The 22,067-nt window shown below is 47.3% G+C and overlaps 1 protein-coding gene across 6 annotated transcripts in view; it reads right to left on the bottom strand.

Moving 5' to 3' along the window:
* Positions 1 to 1,454: 1,454 nt before the first annotated feature.
* Positions 1,455 to 22,067, bottom strand: part of BCL2L11 (BCL2 like 11) — a 52,109-nt gene continuing 31,496 nt past the window's right edge. For 4 of the 6 annotated variants that reach the window (XM_032410456.1, XM_032410455.1, XM_032410459.1 and 1 more), the window contains 2 exons: positions 17,964 to 18,073; positions 1,455 to 5,858 (listed from right to left, as the gene is read on the bottom strand). In XM_032410456.1, the coding sequence (XP_032266347.1) occupies positions 5,760 to 5,858; positions 17,964 to 18,073 (209 nt within the window). In that variant the 3' untranslated portion in view covers positions 1,455 to 5,759. Of the gene's footprint in view, positions 5,859 to 7,930; positions 10,341 to 14,797; positions 14,923 to 17,963; positions 18,074 to 22,067 lie in introns of those variants that run through there. The other 2 variants (XR_004300278.1, XR_004300279.1) reach the window with 2 other exon arrangements.

The following is a 22,067-nucleotide window of genomic DNA, read 5'->3' as shown; positions in this document are numbered from 1 at the left end:
AATAGCAACAGACTAAAAGGAAAGATATTTCCGACACGTTAAGAGATGTTTTACTCGTGCTTTATAGAGCTCATCAACAACAGAAAAAATGAAAAACCCCATTGACTGTAAGCAAAGGCCTTGATAAAAAAGGCACATGCCAACAATATCTGAAAAGATCATCCTATTTGTCAATAGAAAAATCTGAATTCGACTAACAATACTACTCTTCCCCCCTCCAGGCTGATACCAATGTGAGAAGACTTGGCGGAGAGCGTTCTCACCTGCTGCTGGTGGCTCTGAGTGCGGCCAGGTTGGCGACATCTCCCAACTCTGCTGAAGGGGATACCCCACCTCCCGGTACCACCACCACCACGCAACCCTCCCGCTTGCGGGCGAGGAGCGGCCAGGCAGCGCTGAAGACCCAGAAATGCCAGAAGTGGGACGCCAGGCAGCAAGCAGCCTATCTGTGTGCACTGGATGCAGAAGTCAGAATGAAGTGGTCACAATGGGAATTTCTAAGACCTACTGCTAAGTCAGAATCACATGCGAATTACGGCATTTGTAGAAAAAGCAAAACCAACGTAATGTAAATAAACACACAGAGCAACGGAAAGGATCTGGAAAAATTCGAACTCTTGTGTTGGTGAGGAAGTAGGACCGGGGATGGGAGCCAAACAAGCTGGGTTTGAAATAAATGCGATCTGAAATAAATGTAGACACACACGTATCTGTAGCGATGAGACTGTATTTGTGTAGTGCTCGCCTCATTAAAATGAAAAACATGAACAGATCACCAGCTTAAAACAAAGCTCGGCCCGTCTCACGTTCCCAGCATTTATTTCAGAGCAGAACTGATCAATTATATAATTACTTGTTTTGGATTTTATAGCCTAGACCCCGCAAACCAAGCTTTCATTTCTCTGTCAACCCTTAGACCAGTCCCCCCCCCCCCCGCCCCCGCCCCGGGCAGCACAGCATCCCCAACACTCAGGGAGCCCTTACCAGGCAGCTGGATCTGTTCACACACAGGGCTCCAGACACTTGTTGGCGATCCACTTGGCCCTGCGCGTAAGTCCTTTCTACCACAGTCAAACCAGACTCCCCATCTTTTGTTTTTCCTTCCTTCCAACTAGGAGACAGGATGGGATGGCAGGGACTCTGCCCCATCATGAATCAATACAGAGCTGGCTCCAGTACCCCCCGCCCCCCACCTCCCAAGTGCTGAGTCATATCGGGCTGTGTAGGCAGAAAACTGTGCAGAAGGTCCTGCCAGCCACTTCAAAACTTTTAAGAGTGGTTTGCTTTTAAGTATGCTACACAGAGTCGTCTTCAAGCGAGAACTCCTAAAATCTACACGTAGGTAACGCGTCCTGTGACTGATAAAGGGCAGAGGCGTGGGTGTTCATATCTAACCAGCTGTTTCTCCACCACCGCTCTGTGAAACAAATCAAACAGCTCACCAAAACTAGTTGAAAGTTTTATTTATATAAACTTCATTAAGAACATAAAAGATTAAGTTTCTTAAAAAAAAAAATCTGCAGTTATTTACAGCAGTATTGCACAAGTAAAGTGGCAATTACCCTGTCAAAATTCATCAGTGCAAAACACAAGTAAGCCAGGGAAATCGCAATACAAATGCTACATACGCTGGGTCCTAGGAAACAAGTTAGTGACGGTCCGTATACAGACAGATCAGTGCTATTTATAAATGTGTACCTGATGAGTCCTGATACAGTAACTAGTGGTCACAGAACCTGCACATACAACTTCGGAGAGCTTCTAAAGTCTGATTCCCAAATAAAAGTAGTCAAGTTACCTAGCTGGGAGCTTGAGGATGCTTCTTGAATACAATGCTGTTGGGAGCAGGAGTCCCCTCTGCTGGTTTAGCGTCACGTGTGGACCCATCCCTGCACCCACATGAGCGGGGAGTGGACCACACAGGCACCAGGCTAAATCAGCAGGGATGCTAGAACCATCTACTGACACGGGGCCACTAGGAGGTCTCTCTAAAGCTTCCGCGAGCTTTCACATCTTAACATCTAGTCGAGTGGGACCCCCAACCTCTCTCGAAGCCAACAGAGAAGCAGAAGGAAGACAACCTGAAGCAGGCTGATCAAAGGTAGAGACCAAATGGCTCAGGGCTGGGGGTGGGGGTCTGTACAATTAGCTCCTGAAGACCATTAAGTCCACACCTCAAAGCACAGGACACAGCGGGTGGGGGATAATTTAACTACTCACCAGTTGCCAAAAAGTGGCATGAGGTGGTGTTCCTGACGTCCCTCTCAAGGCAGGAGCAACCTGGCTTACCTGTCCTTTCCTCTTGCCCTGACCAACTCCTGGCAGCACCCCCAAAAAGGGGCCTGTTTTTATTTCTCTGAACACTGAATTGTCAGGGATACATTTTCAATGGAAAAATCTGTCCCAACTGCCAATAATACATTAAAATAAAATAAAATTAAAAAAGATATGGCCTGGCCTTCATAGAATTTGCTTCCACGAGAAGCTGGCTCTTTCGAAATAGAAAAGTCACCAGCTATTTCTTGTAGAATTTTGTGGCCGGCCACATTTATGGTCTCTCACTGATGGCTCAACACCGACTTCATCATCAGGATAGCAAACCCCAAGAACTTAAACCCACGTGACCAGAACTACCAGGAACCAAAGCCGGAGGGCCAGCCTAGGGAAGAGCGTGGGGCTCATAGTCACCACCTCAGAGTTAAAGCAATGAATGGTACAGCGGGGGGCGGGGAGCAGGGAGGTCAACACTTTTCAGAACATAAGACATTAAATAAGCAGGAAATAAATATACAATATTTCTACAAGTTACAGCATTATGAAACAGTAGGACACATTACACAGAAAAAGAATCTACAATATGTACAATCCTCAATTCTGAAAAAGTTTAGTAAAAACAGTGATCTTTACTCATTTATGCTGTACAAAATTTTACAAGAAAGGTAAAGGAAACACAATTGCACACAGACATTTGGCTCAGTTGGTAAGTAAAATGTGACCTCCTAATCTAATAAATAGTAAAAATATATACAATATCAAGACGGGGAAACAGGAGAAAGTTATTCTCTACGGTGTACACTCTTTTTAAGCAGAGGGAAGTTTTGCCTGGTTCCTCCGCAACCCCGAGAGCAGTTCTTGGCAAACTCACTTCTGGGCAGGAGTACAGGTAACTGGAAGAATTACTCATGGGATTCTTTTGCATGTGTTTATTGCATTTCTGTGATAAGTCACAGGACACTTTCTACAAACCTCATGGGAGAAGAGGTGGTCAAGGCACAAAACCCGCATTCAGTTTCCAAAAAGGGATCTAGTCTTTTTTTTTTTTCTACAAAAAGTAAAAGAAATACACACTAAAAAGTCAAGGTCTACCACAGTAGGCATACCTTCCGCAGGGAGGCTTCATGATAAACAGATACGTACAGTACAGAGACATCCAGTCATCTCTCTTCAGTCCTGGTGCAACATCCTGCTCCTTAATACTACAAATTCATAGAATCTCTAATTTCCTCACAAGCTGCTTTCGCGGCCAGCCTGGACGCCAGGCGGCCACTGAACCAGAGGTACGCCAGCACACAGCCCTCGGGCACCGCTCCCAGGGAGCCGCAGTATTGAAGAAACAGAGTAAAGTGCTCCAGTCAGAGAGACTGGCACTGAGTACGGAGATCCTGGGAGGGGAGAGGTGCCCAGAACCAAACACATCTTTGGTGTGTGTGTGTGTGTGTGTGTGTCCAGCAGGTCCACCACCGCCTTACAACTGTGTGGATGTCATGACCCTACCGAGGGGTTCGAGACATGTCGGGAACACAAGCTCACACTCAACATAGCTTTAAAAATATTCAAGACCCCAACAAGATTGTGGGGGAAAAGAAAATCCTAAGAAAGGAAGAATATTTGGAATCAAATCTCTCTACCTAAAGGAAAATGCGTATATGCTGTAGATATATATATATATATATATATTTATATAGAATTATCAAGATACAAATGAATGGATTTCCCCACTTAATTTAATCACATGAAAACACTGGTCCTCTGGGGGCCCAAAGCAAAACAAGAGTTGTTGGCACTGCTGACTCGTTTGAAAAATCACGTTTATCTTTTAAAAAGCTATTTAATGATCTGAGGTTTCAAAATCTGGAAGAGTTAGAGGGTTCACGAAATGATCTCTACTTCTCCTCTTTCACTGCTTCCTGATCTCTCTCGGGTCCCCCCAAATTGTTTAACTGCCTTTGAAATGTCAGACCAACTCATGGGCCCTCCATTTGCTGCACCCCTCCCAGGCAGGTGTGGAGAAAGAAAAGAGCGCGCCCAACAGAGGTGGATGCACCAAGGGTGGTCTAACACCACCCACGTGTCCCGAGAGTAAGGGAACAAGACAGACCTCTGTCCGAAGGCTGAGAGGCCACTTCAGATTCCGGCTCCAATGCAGTATTTTTACAGCACAGCGGAAGGCAGAATTAAGCCTTCCTTTCAAAGTGGATTTGGGGGGGTGGGAACCAAGTGTCAGGCATCAAAGGCCAGGTGAACCTGGAGTTGGATGAAAAGCCTGGATGCCCAGGAAACCGCCGCCTAAAGCCCCGCCCACGGCTCGTGCCAATTCCCACGAGGGCTGGAGCTCCGACACCTGCAGCCCAAAGGGCTCAGCTGCGAGGGGGCACGTTCCCCACCTGCCGACAGTGCACCTGTGACCGCGGGAGAGTCTGCAACCAGAGGAGCCCACAGCGCCGAGGGGCACAGGACCTGTCTGTGCTGTGACTGGGAGTCCTTCTTCAGAACACTTGTAACTGACAAGCCCATCAAAACCAGTGAAAGCCAAAAGCACACACGTCCCAGGGAGGAAGCTACTGGCAGACAAGACCAACTGGGCCGCACATGCCACAGGCAGATCCTGACTCATGTTCTGACCCGATTCCCTTTCATCATGAGAATACACTGGACCAAATCTGTGCACCGGCCTCCAGACAGACCAGAGGAGCATCACAAAAGGAGAAAAGGAAAAATACACGAAAAGAGTTTTAAAATTCTGCCACAGATGCAACTGAATTTAAGGAGGTAAGTATTTACAAAACGGGAGTGGCGTATCAATACAGGCTGACGACAGACCCTCTGCCCCTTTAATCAGTTTCGTTTCATAAGAACTTTTTTGGTATTAATAATGATTAAAAAAAAAAGCATGTCAAAGAGCCAATGGCAGGGAAGGGAGGGGGCTATCTCATACCTCTCCCGTTTAAAAATTCTGTACAGTAATCTAAAAATAAACTAAGGCAGCTTTATCAATTAGCTGGCTCAGTTTCCACTGCAGAGTTTATATAATCCTCTGAGAGTAGGCAATAGGTTCTTAAAATTTTAGTACAAAAATCATTCATGAGTTGGTTAAAAAGTTTCCATTTCCTTTTTGAAAAACCTGTTCTTATTAAAGAAAGTGGAAGAAAACCCACACCACGTGTAAACACCATTCTTACATAAAATCCTGCTCCAAAGAACCATGATTTGTACTTTTTTTTTTTTTTTAAAAGAATCCTCCCTCATTTACATTCACAACAAACTTCCACTGGAAATTCTGCCATGTGGCAAACAGAAAGGTCAAGTCCACGTGCAGTGCGGCATCCTCGGGAACGCGTCGGCCGGCCTCCCCGCACGCCCTCTCAGGGAAAGAACCGCGGGCTGCATGGCAATGCCACTTCTCACACCGTGGTGCTGGGGCTTGTTGGTTTTAACAAGCGAAATGTCTGCACCCATCTGGCTCCGCAAGGAACCCGTCGTCACTGCAATCTCCACACCAGGCGGACGATGTAACGTAACAGTCGTAAGATAATCATTTGGGGGTGGGCTTCGGCTGCTTGGTAATTATTCAAAAAGACCTGAAACAACAATAGGAAAGCTTCTTAGTTTCTCAGCCCTCGTGTTATTTTTGGGTGGGGGACGCCTATATTTAAGGGAACCACCAATCCCATTTTCACAGCTATGAAGGGCACCCCTTTACAAGCGCTGCACCTTCCGAGCACGGGTCCTTCCCCCGAGACTGCGAGGCCGAAGTCCTTCCTACCTCCCCCACAGAGGGAGACGTCGCCACATAAGGAGCAGCATGCCAAATGATCTGCTTCTTTACAGAAACCAAAAGGATGCTTGGAACCGCAAAGCAATCCCTGAATCTCAGTTTGCCCCTCTAAAAAACACATGTATTCTTTCTATGGGCCATGTCATCATTGGCCAGAACTGCCTCGATCAGGGGACGCTTCAGCCTGTGTGCAGGTGTGGAGGAAAGCCATCCCCCAAGTCACTGGAGTCGGCATCCCGTGGGAAGAGGTAGGGGTAGAGGGGACACAAGAGAGATGTGAAGGAACTGTCTCACAACCCAGGTTATTAACATTCAAATACGCGACTCCCCCGAGGGTGAATTTCTGATAGCTGTAGTTTACTTGAGAAACCAGTGATTTGGGGTAGTTTGTCCTAAGAAGCTAAATCCAGTGGTGCACGGATGCGCCACCGCGCCTCTGGCTGCTGGTGGGCAGATCCACTATATAAACACGGGTGGCTCAGCACTGAGTCCACGGTCACACACACAGGCGGGGTCAACCCCCACCCTCCCACCCCACGTGGGGAGCAAAGAACAGTGAAAAATTTTTAAAAAGGCCTCTTTGCTAGTGACCACCATGTTCATGACAAGAGGAGAAACTGTTCAAAAGGCAGTTGCTAGATTAAAGGTGTCCGAGGTCCTCAGGTCTTCCGGAGGGCCCACCTGTGAGTTCTCATCCATTCTGCAGGTGAGTGCGGGGTGTAAATCAGAGCAGCCAAAGGCGGCAAAGGAGCACACCTGCCTCTACGCCAGGAGCTACAACCCTTCTCACGGTTCGGGTCTGCAACCTACCCTCATTAAGGTTGTTTCCTTAATGAGTCATCTATGCCCGAGACCAGCGCTCCGCTGTCCGGGGCTCTCCACGAAGCCCCTTCTCAATCGGGCAGGTGAGGCTTCCAACACAGCACGGTGGAACCACGGGCCACGAGTGGGGCTGGGAACCGGCGTCCCCCGTCACACACAAACGCTGCACGCAGACACCAGCTGCGAGCGGAGCCCCTGCTTGTGACTGTTTACACGAGCTCGCAAGTACTTGTCTGACAGGACGGGACTGTGATAAGGCCCGGGCACTTCCCGTTCTCCTTCCAGAACCAGACTGGAGGAAATGGGCTTTCTGTAAGAGATTCCTGTACAGGCGCTCCGTAACCACAGTCTGTGATTTTTATCTGTTTTACACACAAGATTGCTTTGTTTTGATTTAACTTTCAAAATTACTTTGCTTTTTCTGTGTGAGAATAATTTAGGGGAAGGTTAATTTTAGTTGAGACTAATATTAATAGGTTGAAAGAGGCTTATTCAAAATAAAACCACGACTTACTAAAATGAAGAAAGCTCACGCAGGGCTAAGCAATCACTTCAAGGTGGGAAATCTCATGTCAGCCAGGTGTCACTACCAGCCTCAGTACGACCAGAGAATGCGGTCAAAGTGACACCAGTAAGGGGACAGGGCCACATTAGGGACAGGTCCCGACTGCTTCCAGACCTGGCAGCGTCTGAGAGGAGACATCTCCCCCCAACCCTCTGAGGACATTGGGTGGACGGCCATAGCTGGCACGCTGAAGAGTCTCATCACGAGACGAGTCTTTCCAAGTTTTTTAGGGTTCTGCCTGCATCCCAAACGTCAAGGATGTGGGGGGTGTTCGAAGGAAGCCGGGGAGGGGGTGGGGGCCATGCAGGAAATTTTGGCAAAAGGAACATACCCGATCCCTGACAAACAAGAAAACGCTACAAGTACTCAGGAAGGACAGTGGGAGGCCTGCCCTCTCAGGCAGCGCGCATGACAACACGGCACACGCTTTTAAGCCAGCGAGAAACTGCTTTTGGACAACATTCAATGGAGGAAGCCATTACGACTGAACGCCAAGGCCACACCAGTCCCGAAAACCCTTGACCACTGGCACAGCTCAGTGGGTGCGGCCCATGGCTCAGAAAGAGCTGCAGGACGGGCAGACTCGCTGCCCTCTAGCACCTGCAGCCGTCCGCGTCAGCTCACTCACAGGAGCACGCGGTAGGTGCCCGATGACGCCAGTGTGGGGCAGGCGGTACGATGGTGGCGGTGGGTGAGGCCGGCTGGCCGGCCTCCAGCCGTCGGCACTGAGCACACATCAGCGCAGCCAGCCGCAGGTCTCAGTCTGGCCTCCGGAACTGTCAACACACACAGTTCTGTTGTTTAACCCCCCGTCTAATGTACTGTCACTGCAGCCCTAGCGAACGAATATACCCGTTCATGCTTAACGAACATTCTTGGTCCTTCCCTTTTTAAAAAAACAACACTTCTTAGATCAGACTTGTGTGACGCTGTTTTAATCTAACTCATAAAAGTACTTTAGGGAGATATATTAATGGGATGCATTTGGGTAAAGGAGATTTTAAAAAGAAAAACTGAATATGCTACTAAGTACAAACAATTCATGCATTAAGGTGATCTCTTTTGCTCACACACACACACACACACACACACACACAATCACAAGTGCTTGAAGTGTAGGACCCCATCCTGTTGGGTCTTTTTATCTCCATGGTCTAGCAGGAACAATATTCTTTGGGGTGATTGACTTTTATGGCCATCCCATGTGTCCAGAAGATGACTCCTTCAACATTCAGCTTTGTGTCTCCCTCCAGGAACCAACTCTGACAGTCCACGCTCCTGTCTGGGTCAGGGGCTCCCACAGCCCCGAGGCCTGTTTGCACGGGACAGGGGGTGTGCTGGGGCCCGACTCTGAAGGCCGTGTCTGCACCCACTAGGCCTGGTGGGCAATACCTGTGTCTTCAGCAGCAAGTGCAGAACAGCGACGCACAGCCCAGCCCAAGGGCTACCCGTGGGTGCTACCAACAGTGACAGCAGTCTGGAAGAAAGCCACTGCCACCGCCCTGCCTCTGGAATCAGGGGTCTAGTTCCCACTTTGCAGGCAAAGAACACCTACATATTCCAGTAAAATGGGAGGCCTGTGCCAAAGTGGAGTCAAGATGCGGAGGGGGCCTTCCTGTCGAAAAAGTGCAATAGCATCTCTTTCTATGAACCTTACACTCCGGTGACGAAGAGCCATACAAATAAACAGGGTAACAGGACAACAGCAATGCACAGGTAAATAAGAGGCAGGGAGAGCAGCGCTTGCCAGAGAGGCAGTGGGGCCCCGGGAGAGCCAGGGCAGGAAGGCGCAGAGCTGGGACAGGCTTCCCTGGTGGACACTCAGGTACTCTTCCTGGAAGATCTGAAAAATATCCCTGGAGACAGTGTCAAGAGCATTCCGCAGGGAATCCCCAAACAGAGGACATGGGCTCAAGCTGGGTGGCAGCTGGGGATGGGGCTGCGCCAAAGGAAAGCCCTTGAGCAGGTTCTGGGCAGACTTACCAGGAGCTGGGCCACTCTGAGCCACCGCGGCCCTGAAACACAGGACTCGGGCTGGGGCTGGGGCTCCCTCCGTCTGCAGCAGCCAAGAGGAGGGAGGATGACTGGATACAGCACCAGCCGCCCCAGTGGTGTCTGCACAAGTACCACCTTCAACTTACACTTGAGACGACCAACCAAGTATCGGAATTTAATTACTATTTTAATGCAAAAATAATCAGAGCAAGACATCCTCTCTTGCCCAATCCAGGGAAGCAGGTATGCAGATACAAAAAAAGACCCTGACCCGAGGCTGCCCGGAGAAATGGTCAGGGTAACCACCGCACACCGCTCTGGATCCAGGTCCACTCTCCTGCAGGCAGAGACGAGCCCAGCCTCTGAAAAGCCGCCCAAGATACACCAGGCCTTTGGACTTTGTGCGCCCTAGCCCGGGGTCCGGAAGAGTCACTCACTGCCACCACTCAACGAAATGATGTGCCAGACCCCTTTCCAGTCTTCACAACAATGCTGTGGGCCAGTATTGCTCTCCTCCACGCTTCACAGATGAGGGGACAGACCAAGCTTGTGGACTCAAAATCAAGTCAACTCAGACTTCACAGGGTAGAACACACAAGCTCACCAATCCACGCTCCAAAGGATGGTCCAAACCCCACTGGGCTGAAGGACTCAAAGTACAACACATATACATTCGCATTACTCAAGGGAGCTTAACCATAAAAACACACAGATGGGCACAGTGCAAAAAACACAAAAGTTAAGAGAGATCAGAAATGACATCAAGAAAGAGAGACTTACCCTGGGAACCTGAGATCTAATGCCAAACAGCCAGAGTTTAGCTAAGAGTTTTCTGGCAGTCAAAGTAACCCGGGAAACATGGCCCGATCTTCACCATTATATCCGAGAGCTCAATAGCAAATTCTAAGAGACAAACGAAAAAGCAAGGAATACCAACAGAACTCTGAGACACACAGAAATTTTTAAGCTAATTTCAACACTGAATATCTAAGAGGTCTTAAATTTTTTTTTCTCCCTTTTTAAAAGGATGTATCTTTGACTGGTAACATGTTAGAAGAGACGGAATTCGGGACTGTGAGACTCAGACAGGGAACGTCTGCGCCAGATCGGCAGGTGCGGACGTGTCACGTGGGCGTCTGGATGTGCCTGCTTCCCCAGGGGCCGTCGCAGCATCTTCCGGGAACAGGGCTGGGTGTTGTTGCCGTAATCCAAGGTGACCGGGCTGGGGGGTGGGGAGCAGAGAGTGGCCCCAGCGATCCTGATGGAAGACCACCTCTACCCACTCATAACCCCCGTCAACCTAAATAGTATTTTTCATGACAAGTGACAGAGATGAGAGAGGAAAAGGGCCTGCCGTGTGGAGCATCTTTGGGAAGATGTGGGGGTCTCTCCACCTTGGCCCAGATTTTAGAGCAGGTTTGACAGCCCCGTCTTCAGGTGCCAGGCCGCTGCAGTGCTGCCCAGCTTCACTTTCTGCTCATCACCACGGCCGCGGGGGCATTTGCATACCTTGTGCCCAACTCACTAGGATGTCAACACAGCTGCGGAAAGGGTGCCGGGAGCCCCTCCCCCGGATGCGCTGCTCCCACTCGCGGGGCAGGGGTGAGCTTCCCCGGCAGCAGCCGAGCCACCGGAGCTGCTGCTGACCTGCCCAGGCCGTGCAGTCACAGGAAAATCCCATTTGCACGAATCCAACTCTCCTTCGTTTTTGATGCATCATTTCAAAGAAACTATTATAGTGCAGGCTTTCTGTAGAGCAAACAACCTCTTCCTTGGTTGACTTCCAGTCAGGCCCGGTGTGCCTGGGTTTTCTTCCTGCAGGGCGGCACACCCCTCCACCAGGCAGATCTCTAACCCATTTGCCGGCCCTCAGACCCCCGACCGTCGCCTGGAAAGTGTGGCGCTGCACGGTGACCACCCACAGAGAAGCCAGAGATGGTTCTTACAGCTCCCAGGTGGGTCGGGGCTCTATCAGACAAAATACAAGCCTCAGAGCGAGAATACACCGTTCTGAAATGCCCCAGCCTCAGAGAAATGCTGATGAGATGTAATGCACTGTAACCACAACCCGAACCTCTCTGCTCTGGTTCAGCTGGGAGAAGTCTAGCGAAGGATGGTGAGAGACGCCTGCAGACTCGCCTCATGCGCATCTTCATTTCCTCCTCCAGAGATTAAAAAACCCCAGTCAGACCTCTCTGAAGTCCCCCTCCGGGCACCTGCACCTCTGAACGGTTCTATGTGAGTGGCCCGGGTCCCCCCGCCGTGAGGCAGGCGTGCAGGTGTACCCACCTGCCACAGACGGATGGAGCACTGGCCCCAGGCAGCGTGCACGAACACCGCCGCATCCAGGCCGATGCCCACCCAGCCATTTAAACACACCCCAGCGCCCCAGCCTCCTGTTTGCGTACACCCAGACAGCACGCATCAGTAGGGCCCAACACAAGCAGGGTACTGAAAGACAAGTGAACCAAGTTAGCAGCATCTCTCTAAACTCCGAAGACCAACTGAGAAATGTTTCAATTATAGTTCAAAGAGACACCAGAACGATGGGCAAACGATGACAGCAACTTCTAGCTCCGTCCCTGAATGTTTCCCTGTGACCTTCGCCACATCCCTAGGAGATGGAGAGAAAATGGGGCTCCTAGAGGACATAATGGACGGACTCAGGATTCAAGGCCTCACCCCAAGGTTTCACACCTGTCCACAAGCCCTGCTTTCCCGTAAGATCATACTTTATCCCCAAGTCATGGAAAACCCTCGTTCAGAAAACCTGCCGTCCACAGTTGCCATTGGGATAAGCTGAACCATGTGCTGTCTTGAAGGTCTCGGGGAAAAACACAAAGGGCTGAAGCCATAGGAAGGATGACTCTTGGATCACACAGGCTCCAGGGACTCCGTGATGGGGGGCGTTGGAAGGCACTTAAAACCACAACACTGAACTACCTCCTTCAGCTCCAAGGGAAACACTCACTGAATCTTCAAACTGGATCACAGATCAATGACGGGCACTAATTCATTTAAGCTACTCACAACTGTTTTTGCTATGAAAACTGTCATTCTATCAAGTCATGGGCAACTCACCACCTCATGAGATAGGTCTAGTTTTAAGGCGGTATTTCATATGCAGATTTTCCACTATTCTTTGCTCAGACAGTAAAAGAAAGTGGCTCATTTATTAAGCTTCTATGTTCAATTAATGAGGGCCTCAAAAGAATGTTGTCAGGGAACACGTATCTCTGGGTTTATGTTCAGGTTATGCTATTCCCAAACAAGCCAGCTACCGATTAGATCTCTCCCTTGTACATTCTCTACAGAAGATTATCATTTATAAAACCAGGAATGAGACAGCACCGGGAATTCACATCGTAGGAAGGACAGCAGAGGGAGACTTCAAGTTCATGTATCGTATATGAAAATGCAAATGGGTGACACTTCCAGTAAACTTTTGTTTCCATCTAAACCGGTCTGCGAGCCACCTACCTCTCCCTCTCTACTTTGTCTGGTTTGGTGCTAAACTTCAGTTGGCCCGCAGTTCAGTCTACTCATGCCTGCACATGCCTGGGACAGAAGAAGTAGGAAGCAGGCAGTGTAAACAAAAGATACACTGTTTCTTGGGATCAAAACAATGAAAAGGTTTTCATTCACTTCTTGGCCCATCTAGAGGGTCTGACGTAGCTTCACGTGCTGCTGCTCACCCAGGCCACAGCCAGGACATCCCCAAGTCCCTGTCAACCAAGAGCAGTCTGGCTGTGCACAGAGCAAACTGTGCAACCTGACTACAAGGCCTGGGGGAGGCCACCAAAGGTAAACGATCGCAGCCTTGGTAATGGGGGGGGGGGAGCAGATGTGGGGTAGAGGATGGGTCTAATTACCCTAAGAGCACATGTTCTGATGTTCTGAAGGGCCCAGCACATGTTCCACAGACTTGGACTGCACCCTTGGCCCATGGCTAAGAATCCTATCCAAGTGGACACCATCCCCTGAGAATGGGTGGTAAGCACACAGTGCTCCAGGCCCCACCATTCAGCTACACACGAGCCACTCACCCTCTTCATAAAACAGAGATCTAGCGTCTCTGAGAAATCGTCTTCCCTACAAGCCCACTGACCTCCACGCTCCCCAGCATTCCCCGAGAGCCCAGGCACAGGGGGCTGGAAGGGTCAGGGCTGCGTGTGGGTGTAGGCCATTCAGCAACAGATGCCTTCTGGGAGCTCCACCAACCCCATGGGCCCTTGGGTTTTTTCTTGTGCCACGTTCTAGACGTGCCTGCACGACCGAGGCCCTTTAATGCTTAATGACAGGTGAAAATGCACCAGGGGGCTGCCACGGCCAGATCTGTGACAATCTGAGGATCAAAATAAGTACTCAGAGTAATGCAGAGTAAACCTGTTGAAATTAAACAGGGACCCATGAATTTAGGCTGATTAATGGGATAAACATATACAATGGGGAAAGGAAGTTCTTCATCCTCTACACACACTTCTTTTCCATTTCAGATGGAAACATGCTGACTTTAGAGTGGTAGGACCCACCTTTGACCAGAGTCAACATCACCAATAACAGGACAAATGGCTTCCGCGTGCCTCCTGAAGCAATGGATGGGAGAGGACATGATGTTGCCCCTGCATATTCCTGCCCAGAACACAAAACTGCAATCTCATCCCAAGGAGACATCAGACAAATCCAATTCAGGGAGACTCTATAAGTGTCCTGACCCTTCAAAAATGTGAGGGTCACAAAGACGGAGGAATGGTTCCAAATTAATGGCATCAAAGCAATAAGACAACTAAATTTAACGCATGACTCTAAACTGGATCCTGGGCCAGAAAAAAACTTTTTTTTTTTTGGCTACTATAAAGGACATTTTTGGCACAACTAGTAAAGTTTGGATGAAGTCCACAGATTACAAAACAGTACTGTCACACTGCTAATTTCCTGATTTTGAGAATTACACTGCGGTTATGTAAGTGAATATTCTTATTCTTAGGAAATACACATTGATGTATTTGAGGGTGAAAGAATATCACACCTGTCATTTATTCCCAAAGAGCTCAGAAAATGATATGTGCACAGGTACAAAAGGGGGAGAACATTAAAGCGAATGTGGCGACACGGGAACAGTGGGGAACTCGGGTGGCAGATAGAAGAGGGTTCTTTGTACCATTCTTGCAACTTTTAGATGGAAGTCTGAGATTATTTCAAAACAAAAAGTTACAAAAATACGCCAGAGACTTGGAGCGGTCAGACTTACCAGACAGAGGGGGACACGGGTCACTCTGCCCTGGCGGGGTCGTTTGGGGGGCAAGTACACGGAGTCACAAAAGAAAAAGGGGAAACATGCACTGGGACTTTGCGCTCACCTGTGCCTCTCTCACCTCCTCCTTCAAGGGCTCAGACTCCACAGCTCCGTTTCATACGCTTCCCCACTGCCCTTAAGTGGACTGAACACATGACAACTATACGACACCTTCCTCTATTGCTCTAACTGAAAAAATGGGAAAATATCCTGTCAGGCTTCGCAAGGCTCATGGCAGTAAAAGACCAACACTTTAGAAAAGCTACTGTAATAGTATTAAGCAAATAAAGACACTCAATATTTACAATGCTGAAATCCATTATAAAGCAACCATTATAAAGCAAGGCGGGGGCTGTACACTGCTCAACAAGAAGTAACCCCCCCACCCCCCCGACCGTGAAGACAGCAGGTGATCTGAATGCCCAATTTTCTGCTACGGCCTCCCATTTCCTCCCCAGATTTCTACCCCCAATAAATGGACCACCAGTGACACTGCAGACTCGGGATTATTTTTAACCAGCAATATCAAGATGGGTGTCTGTAGCTTTGGGGGTCAATGTGTCACTATCCAGAGTCTGGTGTTTTGAACGGGTTATTTGCATAAAATCTGGAGAATGTATTTGCCTTCATTACAGAAAAATCAGGTTATAACCTAGAGCCTGTCCCTACACCTCCCCCAATATCCCCAGCCTACTTAGGAAGCTAGAGTCCCTTAAATTATTAGTGACCGCATTTTGACATTGGTTCATTTTTTTTTAAAGAGATGCAAAATAAGATTTACAACCAGAAAATAGTGTGATCCTGCAATGAAATTAACTTACATTTATTTTACCAAAAGCACTGTGAACAAACAGGTTGCATCTCATTTGAACAGACAGATATGGCCATCTCCAATATCCTCTTAAACAATAAACTGTGAAATAACACTGGGAGAAGAGGAGGGGAGGAAGGATATAACCTGCTAGACACTGTTCTCTCACCTCCCATGGACAGGCAAGGCAATGAAAACAACCCCACAGCTTGTGTCCCATTTGCACGTGCCTAGACCTGTCCACCTCATCGGCCTATGCTGTGCACCAAGCCCCACGACACACCTGGCCCATGTCTTATCGCTGATCACACAGGCCACCATGGAGGTGCATCAACCAGGTCCATCTGGGCAGGCCCGGGGGGAACCTTACAGAGTCACCAATAGCCTGTGTAAGTTTAAAGAGAAACTTATACATAATATCCTTACAAGACATCTAGCTCTGTGGCCAAAGGCTTAGTCCCTCAGAGTGGAGCTGTGTGGGCTCTTGGTGTCCAGAGCTTCTGGACTCTGAAGGCACCAGGGCCCAATAGCCTCCTCTCTTGGGCGGCCCCCTCCAGTTCAGATCTGGCCCAAGGACATCTATGAGCCCCTTCAAGACGGAGAAAGAGGAGGCCCCGCACGCTGGTCAGTTCGCTGCTTAGGCTCATCGTGAGAGGCCACTCTGCCATCTTTTCCTGCTGAATTACGGACATGCCCCCCAGAATCAGCCTACCCTCTTCAGTCAGAATCAGCCTCCCTACCCCAGCATGAGGTCATCATGAATGCACTGGGGCCCTGCTTCTGACCAGTCCCTCCTGGTCCACCAAGAGGGGTCAAAGTCCAGTCACACACAGGAACACCAAAATCCCTTCAGGGAAACCAAGGCAAAGGAGCTGGGGGTAGGGGGAGAGTAACTGTAGTGGCAAGTTACGAAACAATCAACCTTGCAAAAACAATTACCATTTCAGAGCTAGGTTGGAAAGGCATTTATACACCGTAAATGGCAGATGTAGGATGCTGGATACTCTTGCCAGCTAAAGACGGCCATATAAGAAATTCCTAAACCCATTCATCAATGTGACAGTTCTCATTTAATAATAGAATCATACTATAGCACATTTCTCATCAAACACACATGCACGCACACGTGTGCACACACACAGACCCATAGCAAGGTATGAAGAGGATCCAATGTGAGTTTTCAGAGCATCCCTGGCTCCCTTACAGAGACCCTATACTGAAGGAATAAATGAAAGACCCTCTGCAAATGGGAGGATGTCTCCATGTGTGTCTAAAAAAAGCTTGAAAGGCATTGCATGGACAGGAAAACAAGAAGGACTCAAAGCAATTAACAGGTAACATCCACTTACTTAGCAACAGCTAGCTAACAAAGAGACCAGCGTTTAAAGCAGGACACAAACACTGGGGTATTCTAAGCATGACCTCTCCTTCCAGAAAAAAAAAAGGTTCAAAAAAAAAAATCTTGAAGGGATACTTATATGAAGCTGTAACGTTCAGAAAAAAAGGAGCCAGAAGACCAGTAACACAGTAAGAAAGAATGACAGTAACAATTACAGCTTTTTCTACAAAATAAGATGTGTCTTCTTTTTGGATAAATCAACAGAAATAGCCTCATAGTTGGTTGTTTGGAAAAATGTGAACAAGCCAAAATTACGTTCTATCACATCTTTGTTAGCGTACCCTTTACGGGAAGTACTCACATACGCTCATACCAGCCCTAACTCCCAGAGTTAAAGCCTACACATTTTGGAAGTCTTCCATGGGCAAAAGGTGTCCAAATGGTAGTGGCTATTGCCAATGGGCAAAACCAACAAAATACACTGTGTCTACAGAAGAAGACATAGGGTTGGTTTGTTTTTTTTTAAATCAACAGCACACCTTAAAATGTTAAGTGGCAGTCAATTCAGGGTATAAAATTTTTATGCCCCAGATCCCAGACTCCTGGTTAATGGCCTCCTGCCAGCATTCAAGGACAGCACCACGGACTGAAGGGGGTGGCTCTCCCGCTCTGCCCGTCAAACACTGCAGGACTACTGCTGGCATCGCCCCCCTGGGCTGAGTGAGGATGGAAATTTTCATAGGTCTTCACCTTTGACCCCAACTGCCCAAAAGGAATGCAGAAACCCTCTACACGGATTGAAGATTATGTTACTATTTGTGTGGGAATATGTCAAAGCAGGTCCATAACCCCTTTCTTAGCATGGATGTCCCTTTGCCACCTTGTACGATATCCTATTTAATTACCATCATTTAAATTCATCCATAAAACATTTTCAAATGGAAAATGGGAAAGGAGAAACAAGGGTGGGTCACACACAGGTAATACCTTGCATTTCCATTATTACTAGTCACCTCAGGAAAAAAAAAATTGTGGGGAGGGGGAGGGTGTGAGGAGAAGGGGTAAATAAAACATCATTACCCTCCTTGGGTAATATGCATTAAATTCGTCTCCAATACGCCGCAACTCTTGCGCAATCCATATCTCCGGGCGTGTATCTGCAGGTACGGCCTGGGACCGCCTCATGGAAGCTGCAGCAGAACAAACAGAACAAAAATCACATTGTTTTCCATAGAGCATTTAGCATGTTCTAGAAGCAAGCCCATCTCACACACTCTGTTTTGTTTTTGGAATCTCCCTCACTTCAGGACTCTGCACTACGTGATGGTGGTAGGGTCCTACCTCAATTTGGTTAAAGAGCAACGGATGAAGAACTGACTTTTTCAAAACTGGACACTCAGAATTGCAAACCTTAAAAACGTCCCAGCCAATTAATTACATGCTTCCATTTCAAAATAAACTAACACAAAAGTGGTACAATAAAGATGACCAAAAAAAAAAAAAAAAATTTCATACTTGAAACAAATAGAACATAAAAATTCAGGTTGTCAGTAAAGTAACTACTCTGATCTTAACACAAGGCAGAATTCCTAGGGAAATTTCAAACATCACACAGGAATTGGAGATGAAGTGGTTGTCCCATCTAATGCTATAGAATAAGGGAAAACCTGAGAATCAGCAGGCGACCTAAAATGAGCTCGTTTCTACGGGAGCAGGTGCAGCGACACCGTCACTTACAAGTGCTACCCCATCACTTACAAGTGCTACCCCATCACTTACAAGTGCTACCCCATCACTTACAAGTGCTACCCCATGGCCAGGTTAAGGCATACCTGTGTGTTTTGTCTCCGTATTAATGCGGCCCATAAAGGTGGGTTGGATTCAAGTCTGCAAACCCCACATGGGGAGAGGAAATGTTTTGGGTGAAGGAGCAAACGCATTTTTGAAAGAAGAGGGAGATGTCCCTTTCCATTAAGCTGTCACTAACATTCACACCCAGTCCACTCATCCGTTTGTTGCTGAAACCATTTAAAAGCCATGTGAAGGGGAGCAAAACTGGGAGTTGTCAAAAGATACCAAAAGGCACCAGGAAGATGGCATTCTCCACACTCAAGAGAGAATGGTTGGCATTGTGGGCACAGGAAAAGAGACGAGGTTCTTGGCTTGTGACTTGTTAACTTACTGTTAAGCATGGGCACACTGTACTCACAATTAGACACACGTGTTATGTTCTGACCACAGCAAAATATTTTAAAAACCTGAAACGATCAGATTTTGCAATACTACGCATATGGCGGGGCGCCTGGGTGGCTCAGATGGTTAAGCGTCTGCCTTCGGCTCAGGTCATGATCCCGGGGTCCTGGGATCGGGTCCCGCATCAGGCTCCCTGCTAGGCGGGGAGCCTGCTTCTCCCTCTGCCTCTGCCTCTCTCTCTCTCTCTCTCTGACTCTCATGAATGAATAAATAAAACATTTAAAAGAAAAAAAAATACTATGCATATGGCTTTGTTTTGTATTTTTGCAAAAATATTTTGTATGTGGGGTTTCTGAATTTTATCATTATAAGTAAAACTGATGTTGATTCATAGCTCTATAAAAGCACTTAAAAGCGCACTCTGAAAAAATCAACTGAGTTTTTACCAAGTCTTCTCAAAACTCTTGTCCTATCTTCTTTGCCCCAACTCCCACCCACAGGAATCCAACAATGACCCCACACAAAGAGGGAGTGCCTGAGAGAGGATGGGCACTGAGTGTGTGTGTGTACATGCGTGCACATGTATGTGCAAAGAAGAATGCACATGGATGCTCTCCAGAATTATCTGTGCTCTGTGAGTAAGCCAAGGGAAGATTCCTAAAGGAAGCCCTAGGGGAGAACGTGAAGGCTGACCACAGAGAAACTTCTAGGATAAGCCAGGCACGTCCGCTGAATACACCCCCCAACCACATAAAAATTACTTTGACTGTATCTTTGCCACACAAATAGTTTTATCATTACTCCATAAGAGCCTATTTTAAATGGCTAAAACTGGCAGGAAACAAAATTTCAGGGTAGATGTGATGCCAGGTGGTGATATAATAGTTCACCTCCTTCTTTTGGGTTTGCAGCGCTTTAAAGATTTAGTCTGTCAGAGGTATCCAATCATTACTATTCTTTTTATACTATCAGCAATCAAGTGGTTTTTTATCCCAACTTCAGAAGCTGTTAAAAAAAGTCAACTCACCCCTGAGAGAAAGGAAAGCTCTTTTCTTAGAATGCCTACTACACCTCAGAGCCTGAAGGTTTGGTGCGAGTCATTTCATACCATCCTGCTAACCGGCCCCGCAGGGACATAGCTGCCCCATCCACAGGTGACCAGACCAGCAAGCAGGACACTGTGTGGCCACCTCAGAGCTACTGCCACACACCCCTTCTGGGCTTCATTCAGAGCCCCCACTTGTTTCTCACTCTACAAGGCTCTCCTGAAGAGTAATCTGCTCTCAGGGGTACCCGGCTGGCTCAGGAGGTGGAGCATGCGATTTGATCTTGGGGTTGGGAGTTCAAACCCCAGACTGTGCATACAATTTACTTAAAAATAAAATTTAAATTAAAAAAGGGTAATCAGGGGCACCTGGGTGGCTCAGTCGGTTAAGCGTCTGCCTTCGGCTCAGGTCATGATCCCAGGGTCCTGGGATCAAGCCCCGCATCGGGCTCCCTGCTCAGCGGGGAGCCTGCTTCTCCTTCTCCCAGTCCCCCAGCTTGGGTTCCCTCTCTTGCTGTGTCTTTCTCTGTCAAATAAATAAATAAAATCTCAAAAAAAAAAAAAGGGTAATCTGCTTTCAATCCTAGAGTCAGAAATGAAAAAAATACCATTTATCCAAAAAAAATGTGTGAAATATAGACTGTGTGTCTTATAAAGATGGTAGACAGGTTAAAAACAACTGGCAAGTTAAAGAAGAAGTCAAACTCTCTCTTTTCGCAGACGACATGATACTTTATGTGGAAAACCCAAAAGACTCCACCCCCAAATTACTAGAACTCATCCAGCAATTCAGTAATGTGGCAGGATACAAAATCAATGCACAGAAATCAGTTACTTTCTTATACACTAACAACGCAACTGTAGAAAGAGAAATTAAAGAAACGATTCCATTTACAATAGCACCAAAAACCATAAGATACCTCGGAGTAAACCTAACCAAAGAGGTAAAGGATCTATACTCTGGAACTACAAAACACTCATGAAAGAAATTGAAGAAGACAAAAAAAGATGGAAAAATATCCCATGCTCATGGATCGGAAGAATAAACATTGTTAAAATGTCTATGCTACCCAGAGCAATCTATACCTTCAATGCCATCCCGATCAAAATTCCAATGACATTTTTCAAAGTGCTGGAACAAACAATCCTAAAATTTGTATGGAATCAGAAAAGACCTCGAATCACCAAGGAGATGTTGAAAAAGAAAAACAAAGCTGGGGGCATCACGTTGCCTGATTTCAAGCTATATTACAAAGCAGTGATCACTAAGACAGCATGGTACTGGCACAAAAACAGACATACAGACCAATGGAACAGAACAGAGAACCCAGATATGGACCCTCAACTCTATGGTCAAATAATCTTTGGCAAAGCAGGAAAAAACATGCAATGGAAAAAAGACAGTCTCTTCAATAAATGGTGCTGGGAAAATTGGACAGCCACATGCAGAAGAATGAAACTCGACCATTCTCTAACACCATTCACAAAGATAAACTCAAAGTGGATGAAAGACCTCAATGTGAGACAGGAATCCATCAAAATCCTAGAGGCGAACATAGGCAGTAACCTCTTTGACATCGGCCACAGCAACTTCTTTCAAGATACATCTCCAAAAGCTAGTGAAACAAAAGCAAAAATGAACTTTTGGGACTTCATCAAGACAAAAAGCTTCTGCACAGCAAAGGAAACAGTCAACAAAACAAAGAGGCAACCCACAGAATGGGAGAAGATATTTGCAAATGACACTACAGAGAAAGGGCTGATATCCAAAATCTATAAAGAACTTCTCAAACTCAACACCCAAAAAACAAATAATCAAGTCAAAAAGTGGGCAGAAGAGATGAACAGACACTTCTCTGAAGAAGACATACAAATGGCTAACAGACACATGAAAAAATGTTCATCATCATTAGCCATCAGGGAAATCCAAATCAAAACCACACTGA

Source organism: Phoca vitulina, unplaced genomic scaffold (assembly GCF_004348235.1).
Source record: "Phoca vitulina isolate PV1807 unplaced genomic scaffold, GSC_HSeal_1.0 scaffold12, whole genome shotgun sequence".
In the NCBI taxonomy this organism is placed as follows: Eukaryota; Metazoa; Chordata; class Mammalia; order Carnivora; family Phocidae; genus Phoca; species Phoca vitulina.
This window is presented reverse-complemented; position numbering and strand designations above follow the sequence as displayed.